Consider the following 11155-nt stretch of genomic DNA (forward strand, 5'->3'; position numbering starts at 1 on the left):
CAGGTAGGAGAAGCGAAGGTGGTCTTCGGGTAACATTTTTTAGGCTAGTGGCCAATCACATTCCCTTTACTTTGTTTAAAAGAAAACTATATGATATACATGTTGGCTTCAATAAGGTACCTGGTAATTTATATTTCATAAGTATACATCATCTTCAACTTCTGCCCAAATTTCTGCAAACTAACATGCTTCAATATAAACTTTATTGGAATGAGGAAAAGAAAAGTCCAGGCTTGGAGAGAAACAGACTTTTCATTAAACCCTCTTACTGGAATACACGCCTGGTGGTCATGAATGCAAACTTCAAAAGTGAGAATACAAGAGGAAAAACCCAGACACAAGAGATTTTATAGTTTGTAAATACATTTTGTGTGCATGTTTATTTGTGTTTTAGAATGTAACAATAGTTTCTCTGATTCACTGCCTCACCATAGACTGTATATATGGATGACGCATCTCCACTTCCTCCCACTATAGAATGAAGCCAAAATATGGCAGATACAAGTTCATTTCAGTTGTCAATCAATTTGTTTCTCCCTGCCTTTTAAAACCACCAAATAGCTAATTAAAACCAAAGTTATCATCAAAATTGAAACTTAACATACATCAGTGTGATGAAATCAACTTAATTGACAGGAACCAGCTTTGAGAAAAATGTATTTGCCGTGCACATTGACTTTTTACTTTGGTTCATGCATCATTCACTAAAATGGAGGAAACTGGATTTATGACGTATACTGCAGCAAGCCATCAAGTGAAGACACTTTGTGTTCAGTTTTGGGGAGAAGTCATGTCAGCCATCTATATATACAGTCCTTGATCCTTATGAATACTGCTCCAATCAAATTTTATTTCAAAAGCCCATATTCACAAGCCACAATTTGTCTCATCAGTCTTACTAAGGAGCAACATCTTCTGCACTTAACAAAGAGTAACAAAAAAGGACAAAAAAAAGAGACCACCACTGCTCTTTCACTCACTCTCCCTCACTCACTCACATGAAATGATATGCCAGTATTGAGTGGAAGCAAAACAATATGCTTCATTACCCCACTCTCCAAGAAATGAGGCTGCAGGCAACAACGTATGAAAACAAGGAGTGAATTTGAGCTGTCATGTAAGACAGTTCCACAACTATTTCCTGGAAGCAACGTGAACCTGGTTTGTATCAAACTGTCACAAAAAACAGGAAAAATTATTATTACTTTTATTATCATCTATTCATTTTTTGGAAATTAAAGCAAGTATTTTACCACTGGAAGGAAGATAAAAGATCTTGTTTACCGAATCATGCTCCCCTTAATCTTTCACATCGTATCAGTAACTATTAATCAATATTAATCATTATCTTATTGTTTTGCACTTTAATAATTAATGTTTCATATCCCATTTTTACAACACCATTAAGTCTGGTGCTAATACTAACATGTACTTCCCAGACCTTATCCTGAGTATTTCCATGCCCGGGAAGCACACAATGCAACAGTGTAAGGAAGATGGACTTTAGGTGGAAAGTGAAGATGTCTGACATCTGATTTTGATACCAACAAGAAAATGACTTACAAATGTCACAACTCCAGCAGAAAGCTTTCAGTCTTCCATGCTTGTTCTGCTGCCACTGGTCAGCATACAAATAACCTCAAGAAGAAATATTGCAAACAACAGTGTGATTCATACCAGCAAACGTTGGTTTTATACGTCTATAGACGTTTATACATACGGCACATAACACACAGCAGCCAGTGGAGGACTGATATCATGTGACATGTGGTGCGTCAGCACACTGTTCATGTAGGGCTCTGACAGAGAAAGCAAGACAGAGGCAAAGATAAATCATGTGTGTGCACATGTGAAGGACTAGTCTCCCCACCGGATGAAAACCCCCTGTAGTTATGACGTGGGTAATCATTTACTAACATTTACTCTGACATCACACATCGTCAACAGAGTTTTCCCTCAAGCTATGAAGGCAAAATTATCCCACCGAGAGGATCAGGAAAAACCTAATAATCTGGGTTCAAGAATGAAATGCTGGAAAACAGGGTTTTCCTTTGAATTAATTTGATGGATCGTCGACTCTATCTTCTTAACTACTTCAACTCAGTAACTTTAATCACATGTGGCAGGTTGGCCAAGATGGTTAATCATATGCTTAACATACTTAAGCCCACAGGTATGGGGCAGATGGTGCATACAGTAATTTAGCTGACACAACCTGACCCAGATAACAGTCCAAATCTATTTTGTCCCTGTTTGCTTGTTCCCATTTTTCCAATGGGTATTTTTTGCTTTTCATCCATTGATTGAACAGCATACTGTCTCTTCAAAGACAATTCTGGTTACCAGTATAGAGATGCATACCTGCACCAGGGGTGCCTGGTGACTTGTGTCTCTGTTCCTATTTGTCCTTGATCAAATATTGCCCTTGACTTTGTTTAATATTGTAATTCCTTATTATCAGGCTCCAGCAGTAAGTCGTTAAAGACTCTGCAGCTTGTCCAAAATGCTGCAGCACGTGTCCTGACAAGAACCAGGAAAAGAGACCACATTTCTCCTGTATTAGCTTCACTACACTGGCTTCCGGTTAAATCTAGAAAATAATTTAAAATTCTCCTCCTCACCTTCAAGGCCCTTAATAATATGGCACCATTATACCTTAAAGAGCTGATAGTACCTTATCAACCCACTAGAGCACTGCGCTCCCAGAATTCAGGCTTACTCCTCGTCCCTAAAGTCTCTAAAAGTAGAGTAGGAGCCAGAGCTTTCAGCTATCAAGCTCCTCTCCTGTGGAATCATCTCCCACTTTCAGTTCGGGAGGCAGACACCATCTGTACGTTTAAGAGTAGGCTTAAAACCTTCCTTTACGATAAAGCTTATCGTTAGAGCTGGTCCAGGCTTGTCTTAGACCTGCTCTTAGTTAGGCTGCTATAGGTCTAGAAGGTCGGGGGACACATGACACTCGGAGCTTCTCTTCCCAGCTTCTCCTTCCTCTTCTCCCTCCTTATCACATCAAAGAAATGAATATCTCATCAATACATGTTACTGACTTGACTTCTTCCCCGGAGTCCCTTTGCCTTATCGTCCGCAGATCCAGGGCCCCAGCTGTGGCCACATCGTGGATTATGATGGTGGATCGCGAATCAGAGATCGTGATCGTAATGGTGGATTCTGTATCATGCTGGCTGATCGTGATAATAATGGCGGATCCTGTATCGTGTTGGCATCAGATACTGGTGGTGGACCACGATCGAGGTGGCAGCTGATGGTGGATCCTGATGGCGGCAGTGGATCGTGACTGTGGACTATAGTGGCATCCGATCGTGATAGTGGATCCTGATCGCGGTGGCTGCTGACCATAGACTATGATTACAACAAAACTGCTTGGTATACAATATTTCTCCTCAGATACTCGACCATTACTGACAATAATCCATCAATTCATTGACCTTCAGTTATGCTACAAAGTGTTTATTCTAATCAATGCTGTAAATACCCTTATCTTTCTGATGTTCTCCTTTACACGTGGCATCTATTGCACTTCTGTCCGTCCTGGGAGAGGGATCCCTCACATGTGGCTCTCTCTGAGGTTTCTACCTTCTTTTTACCCTGTTAAAAGGGTTTTTTTGTAGTTTTCCTTACTCTTGTTGAGGGTTAAGGGCAGAGGATGTCACACTTTGTTAAAGCCCTATGAGACAAATTGTGATTTGTGAATATGGGCTATACAATACAATTTGATTGATTGATTTGTCACAGGTTTACCTCCTCCACATGGTAACAAAGCCATACTCACCACTATGGTGCATTACTGAATCCAACCCCTCATTCTGGAGCTCCCACCTGGCCTATATTGTGTAAATCCATAGCTTCCTGACCAGTCATACTTGATATTCTATTTGAGAAATCTGACAGTGGTTTCACAAGAATCAAGGAGCAAGAGCAAACAGTTTGGTAAGTGCACAGAAGCAGCCTGAGCAAGAGAAGGCCTCAGACATATATACAGTCTATGCCTCAGACTGAAGCTCAGACCCCGTCGCCGATCGCTCTCTCCACCAACCGCAACAGGTCCTGAGTTGCGTGTGCTCGAGCCCGTTCAGTGCTACAATGTAGCCCTAGTTAGATAATGTATCTCTAAGGTGTTTAGGGCCAAGTATTAGAACCTCTGTTTTATCTGAGTTTAATAAGAGAAAATTGCGGGTCATCCAGGTTTTGATGTCCTTGAGACATGCTTGGAGTTTAGTTAATTGATTACACTGTCCAGGTGTTATTGACAAGTATAACTGGGTGTCATCCGCATAGCAGTGGAAATTTACAGAGTGTGTCCTGATAATGTTTCCTAATGGAAGCATACATAATGAGAATAACATTGGGCCGAGCACAGAGCCCTGTGGAACACCATGGTTAACTTTGGTGCGCACAGATGACTCATCATTAATTTGCACAAATTGGAATCTATCTGAAAAATAGGATATAAACCAGTTTAGGGCGGTTCCTTTAATGCTAATTAACTGTTCTAGTCTCTGTTATAAAATTGATGGTCAATTGTGTCGAATGCTGCACTAAGATCTAACAGAACGAGGACAGACACAAATCCCTGATCTGAAGCTATTAGAAGGTCATTAGTGACTTTTGCCAAGGCTGCCTCCGTGCTGTGATTGGCTCTAAACCCCGACTGAAAGTCTTCATATACATTACTTTCCTGGAGAAACTCACACAGCTGATTGGCTACAACCTTCCGAGGATTTTAGACAGAAAGGGGAGGTTGGATATCGGTCTGTAGTTGGCTAAAACCTCCGGGTCCAGGGTGGTTTTTTTAAGAAGGGGTTTGATTACAGCTAGTTTTAAAGGACTGTGGTACACATCCTGATGATAATGAGAGATTGATTGTATTCAGTAACGTACTATCAATTAGGGGCAGAATTTCTTTAAGTAATTTTGTAGGAATGGGATCTAAGATACAAGTTCTGGGTTTATCAGCTGATATATAAGTGTACATGAATGCACGACACACTTAATGGTCCTGGTTTGAAAATATGGTCACCCAAGACATAAATCATTCCCCAAAAGGGCCACACCCTGTGTGGGGTGATCAGAGAGAAGCTGTCTAAATAATTGGTAGGAGTCTCAGCTGTTCCTGAGATTTCTGTGCTTGATGTTGTATTAGTGTCAAGTGAGGGCAGGAGATGGTAGATTTTATTTCTAATAGTTCGAATTTTATGATTAAAGAAGCTCATAAAGATATTGCTATTCAGGGATGGAGGAATACTGGGTTCGATGGAGCTCTGACTGTCAGACTAGCTAAAGTGCTAAAGAGAAACCTTGGGTTGTTTTTATTTTCTTCTATTAATGTGGAGTAGTAGGCAGCTCTTGCTTCTTGGAGGGTCTTCTTATATGCTTTAACACTATCTTTCCAGGTTAGGTGATTTTCAACACATCCTTTCTATTTTTCTTGACGCTTGTTTTAATTCATGTGTGTTGGAACTTTACCATTGTACATCTCTGTTTACCTTTCATATCATTAAATATTTACACCGCTCAGGTCATGTGGGACAGATTTAGTCAGTGTTCCCAGATTCAACACCAAGCAAAGTGTAGAAGCTTTTAATTTATTTGCTCCCACATTGGAACAAGCTTCTTGGATACCTACTTGTTTCTGTAATTTTCTTTGAAATACAATTTTAATGGGATCTATTATTTTAATGTATTTCTGTAAAGCCCTTTAAAGTGCACTGTTTCTGAATGAAGCAATGTAAATAAAGTCACCCTCCGTTGCCTTACTAAGTGACCACAAAGATTGTTGTTTATGGTGGCTTTGTGTATATGGACGTCTTATGTAGGAGGGTGGTTTTCCATTGTCTTATAATAAATACATCATTGCTTGGACCCATATGGGCAGCCGAATATTTATGAATGGATTAACCAACAAAAAAAAAATGTGTCAATTGAAGTTTCCTTCTCTCGTTTTTACTTGTGTCCTCAGCAGATTGATGACAGCACAGCTGATGAAATCGACATTTAAACCAACAGCAATGGTATATTGCCAATAACATGGAAGTACAATCAATTAATATTGATACAAAAGGAAAGGAGTGCAGAAAAGTGCCCAGGAGCTTTGTCAGGTGTGGGGGAAAAATCCCTGCTGAAATCAATAAGGCCTATGCTACTGGTTGGGGGGGGGGGGGGGGGGGGGGGGGGGGGGGGGGGGGGAAATCCCTGCTGAAATTATTGTGTAACAAATAGAAATCCCTCTGTTTGTCAGGCTAAGAGTCAGATGTATCAGGCTGTGCTGCTTCAATCTTACCATTCTTTTAAAAACGGGCATGGACATGACATCAGGTGAACTACTTTACTACTATACAGGACTGTCTCAGAAAATTAGAATATTGTGATAAAGTTCTTTATTTTCTGTAATGTAATTAAAAAAACAAAAATGTCATGCATTCTGGATTCATTACAAATCAACTGAAATATTGCAAGCCTTTTATTCTTTTAATATTGCTGATTATGGCTTACAGCTTAAGAAAACTCAAAAATCCTATCTCAAAAATTAGAATATTTCCTCAGCACCAAGTAAAAAACAGATTTATAACAGCAAAACAAAATCAAACATTTGAAAATGTCCATTAATGCACTCAGTACTTGGTTGGGAATCCTTTTGCACGGATTACTGCATCAATGCGGCGTGGCATGGAGGCAATTCAGCCTGTGGCATTGCTTAGGGTTTATGGATGCCCCAGGATGCTTCAATAGCGGCCTTTAGCTCATTTGCATTGTTGGGTCTGGTGTCTTTCAGCTTCTTCTTCATAATACCCCACAAATTCTCTATGGGGTTCAGGTCAGGGGAATTGCAGGCCAATCGAGGACAGTAACTGCCTATGGTCAGTACACCAGTTACTGGTGGTTTTTGGCACTGGTGGGCAGGTGCCAGATCATGCTGGAAAATGAAATCCTATCTCCATAGAGCTTTTCAGCAGACGGAAGCATGTAGTGCTCTAAAATCTCTTGGTACACAGCTGCATTTACTCTGGACTTGATGAAACACAGTGGACCCAACACAGCAGCTGACATGGCTCCCCCAAACCATCACTGACTGTGGGAACTTCACACTGGATTTCAAGCAACTTGGATTTTGCTCCTCTCTCCAGCCTTTCTCCAGACTCTGGCGCCTTGACTTCCAAAATGAAATCCAACACTTGCTTTCGTCTGAAAAGAGGACTTTTGGACCACTCTGCAACTGTCCAGTGCTTCTTTTCCATAGCCCAAGTCAGACGCTTCTTCCGTGTCTTGAGTTCAGAAGTGGCTTGACCATGGGAATACGGCTATTGTAGCCCATTTCCCGGACACGTCTGTGAACAGTGGCTTTTGATACCTGGACTCCAGCTTCAGTCCACTGTCTTTGAAGCTCCCCCAAATTCTGGAAGCGACCCTTCTTCACAATGCTGTTAAGGGCTTGCGGTATCTCTCTTGGTTGTGCAGCGTTTCCTGCCACATTTCCCCCTTCCAACAGACTTTTTTGTGGATGTGCTTTGAAACTGCACTCTGTGAACAGCTTGCTCTTTGAGAAATTCTTTTTGTGTCTTACCCTCCCTGATGGAGGGTGTCAATGATGGTCCTCTGGACAGCAGTCAGATCAGCAGTCTTCTCCATACTTGTGATTTAGTTTACTGAACCCAAGCTGAGTGTTTTTCAAGGCTCAGGAAACCCTTGCAGGTGTTTCGAGTAATTCGACGATTCAAGTGATTAGTGAATACCCTACTAGTATACTTTTTCATGATATTCTAATATTAGAGATAGGATATTGGAGTTTTCTTAAGCTGTAAGCCATAATCAGCAATATTAAAAGAATAAAAGGCTTTGCAATATTTCAGTGATTTGTAATGAATCCAGAATGCATGACATTTTTGTTTTTTTAATTGCATTACAGAAAATAAAGAACTTTATCACAATATTCTAATTTTCTGAGACAGTCCTGTTATACTGCTGGGTGGCATGGTCTATGATAATGGGCCTTATTTTATTAGTTGATTTATATTTTTTGTAAAATCTGAATCTGTAAAGAATTTAAACTTCAAACTGTGCAATAAGTGTAGATGAGTAAAGCCGTACTGTTTGCCCGAGGTGAAGTTGAAGTAGAGAACGACATGACATGAAGTGGAAACGCTCAGTTACGTTCAATTGCGGTTAGTTCTGTTATGTGACCAGCAGGTGTCGCTCCTCAACAGGCAGAGCGCCGCATGTGAGGGTTCACACAAACACCTGAAATCAGAGGCGAGCAGTGTTTACATTTGAAGAAAGGCGAAGGTCATACAGTGTTAGTGGTGTTTGGCCACTGATAGTTAAGGTTACTGATACTATTTATAGTTTGTTAACCACCCGAGCGCTGATTTCAACGGAGTTTGTCTTTCCCACAGCACTAAGGACATACAATGGATCTCGCGAGAAGAGACTTTGCCACACAACCCAGTACGTGGCTTGACAGCTGTGTGCTGGGAGTGTTTGCTGTGTTTTGTCTGTTGGCAGATTGAGACCATAGACTGTATATGGTTGAGACCTATGTGTACCTGGACGTCGAATAACCGCCGTGAATCCTCTACACGTCTTTGAATCGTGTCACGTCCACTCTGTCGGCCTGGTATGGCGGAGAGAGGGCAGTCGGGTGAATTCTCCGGCTCTCTGACGAGCTCCACTCTTCCTCCGCCAAGGACCCGCATCTTCAAAATCATTGTGATCGGGGACTCGGGGGTCGGAAAGACGTGCCTCACCTATCGCTTCTGTGCCGGCAAGTTCCCCGAGAAGACCGAGGCCACGATCGGGGTTGACTTCAGGGAGAGGCTGGTCGAGATTGATGGCGAAAAAATCAAGGTGTGCAAAACACAACACTCTCTAAAACCTCTGTGTGCGTGCTCCGCTGCGCCTGTACGTTTATCATCTAGTTTGGATGGTTAAGGATAGGGAATGAGTAGCCTCACTCAAATAGAAGTACAAGCGTGTGTGTGTGTGTGTGTGTGTGTGTGTGTGTGCGCGAATGAATGTATCGCGAATGAATGTATACATTCATTTTAGGAATGCATTACTGACCTCATATTTGTAAATGTTTGTTTTAGTTTTTAAATGTAGATACTTTGAATAGAAGTGGCTGTGCTTTCTATAATTTGAATATCATTGAAATACGTTTAAAAAACAACAAAAAGCAGCAGTGTGTTTTGTGTCTCACTGATGTATTTGAGATTGTTTTAGGCCAACAGTGGAGCTCTAGCACAGGGTGTGGTGGCCCTCTGGCCTGCTTGTATGTGTTTAGTTTTTTTTCTTCTCCTTCTCTAGGCCTTCCCTAGGCCAGTCTGCTAACTGAGGCTGACAGGGATCACCTGGGCCCAATGCACCCAGCTACTATAAAAGCTGACACTTCTGACCTCCTGGAAGCTCTCCCCCACATGTCTTATATTTTCTTTCTTTTCTAGTATTCTTCCAGCACCCACACACTACCCCTCTCATACATCGTATGCAATACTGATACCACAGATTTTCACAGCTCGTTACCTCTGATGGGTTAATTTTATTAGCCATAATTTTAAAGCAAGATGTGACAAAAGGAATAAGATGCATCAGGCTTTGATACACACTCAACACTTCTTAGTAGCATAATCAATTGCTAGTTTGGGTCTTATAATGGGATTTTACTGTTTCCTTATTGTCCTCTACAGATCCAGCTGTGGGACACTGCAGGCCAAGAGCGCTTCAGGAAGTCCATGGTGCAGCACTACTACCGCAATGTGCATGCTGTTGTCTTCGTCTATGACGTCACCAACGCTGCTAGCTTCCGCAGCCTCCCTGCCTGGATTGAGGAGTGCAAGCAGCACGCTCTGGGCACAGAGGTACCCAGGATCTTAGTTGGAAACAAGTGCGACCTCCAAGACTCCATCCAAGTGAGCACAGATGTGGCGCAACAGTTCGCAGATTCCCATTCCATGCCCCTATTTGAGACATCTGCAAAAAGCCCAAACAGCCAAGGAGAAGGAAGCTATGGCAGTGGAAACAGTGACACGTTGAGGCTATTTTTATGACGGTGGCCCACAAACTCAAGTCTCAAAAGCCTCTAGTGTTGAGCCAGCCCCCTGGGGGATCAGGAGGCACCATCAACCTGAGCAGGGGGATGAGTGATGGAGGAGATGTGGCCAGGAGCTGGGCCTGCAGCAGCTGCTGAAGAAGAGAAATGGAGGGAAAGAGGGCGACAACTTTAGCTTCAGGCTGAACAAGCCCCAGTGAAACTGAAAATGAAGTGAGCTGAGGAAAACTGGAGGTCTAGAAAGATTGAGTGGATCCAACAAAATGGCTTCAACAACTGACACGATGTGTTCATTTGAAAACAATACATTTTTCATGTGCTTGTGCTTGATATTACAAACGACTTTTAAATGGTTAGGGGCAATGTGACTGCTGCAATGTGGCAATGTGATTGCTACCTGGGATGTGGTTGATGGACATGATTGTGAACACAAAATCAGAACCTGAGTCAGATATCCTGAGATAGTAATTTCTGAGCCTGCATTACTGAAGTGTCAAGTCAGTAACCTTGGTTTTGTTGCAGCATAAAACACAGAAAACACAGTGGCATTTATATTTTTTGAGTAGGGGGCGGGGGGGGCTTTTGTTAAAATCAAATCTGATCTTTGAGCTCTTGTGGGAACAATGACTCAAACGATTGTTAGTGTAGTCCAGATACAATCAGGATCGTCCCATGTAATGGGAATGTAAAGTGTCAAGAGCAGCTAATGAAAACTACTGGTGGGGATATCAAATAATTTTACCGACAAATGACCTGAATATAATTTGTTCATGCAGAAAATATAACCCAACACATAACATCATGCAACCTGTGATGCAGTGTATGGCCTTAATCTGTGGCACTGCAGTACGGACTGCATCATATGGAAGGAGTTGGGCAATGCCCTTCTTTTTTTGTATTGTCGACATATGGTACATGATGATACTCTTAACACTGGCACCCTGTCAGGGTGAACCCCGCCTCTCAGACAACATCAGCTGGAATTGATTCCAGCTCCCCTGCGACCCTCAAAGTATAACAGTATAGATATCAGATGGCTGATGATCTTTAAATTTTCATTAAAGTTGCCCTGTTGAATTTTTTTTGTTAAAAAAT

General features: G+C 41.8%; 1 protein-coding gene across 1 annotated transcript; it reads left to right on the forward strand.

Moving 5' to 3' along the window:
• Window positions 1-8440: 8440 nt before the first annotated feature.
• On the forward strand, window positions 8441-10221 carry rab33ba (RAB33B, member RAS oncogene family a). The gene is made up of 2 exons (XM_034598832.1): window positions 8441-8859; window positions 9699-10221. Exons 1-2 carry the CDS (start codon window positions 8632-8634, stop codon window positions 10056-10058), a joined length of 588 nt encoding a protein of 195 aa, XP_034454723.1. The 5' UTR covers window positions 8441-8631; the 3' UTR covers window positions 10059-10221.
• The last annotated feature ends 934 nt before the right edge of the window (window positions 10222-11155 follow it).

This window comes from Hippoglossus hippoglossus, chromosome 10, assembly GCF_009819705.1.
Source record: "Hippoglossus hippoglossus isolate fHipHip1 chromosome 10, fHipHip1.pri, whole genome shotgun sequence".
NCBI classification, from domain to species: domain Eukaryota; kingdom Metazoa; phylum Chordata; class Actinopteri; order Pleuronectiformes; family Pleuronectidae; genus Hippoglossus; species Hippoglossus hippoglossus.

What these genes read in the sequence shown, in the direction of transcription:
- rab33ba (XM_034598832.1), top strand. Translation starts at nt 8,632, where the DNA reads ATGGCGGAGAGAGGGCAGTCGGGTGAATTCTCCGGCTCTCTGACGAGC. An exon ending in TTGATGGCGAAAAAATCAAG is followed by an intron (nt 8,860 to 9,698) that starts GTGTGCAAAACA and finishes TGTCCTCTACAG; the next exon opens with ATCCAGCTGTGGGACACTGC.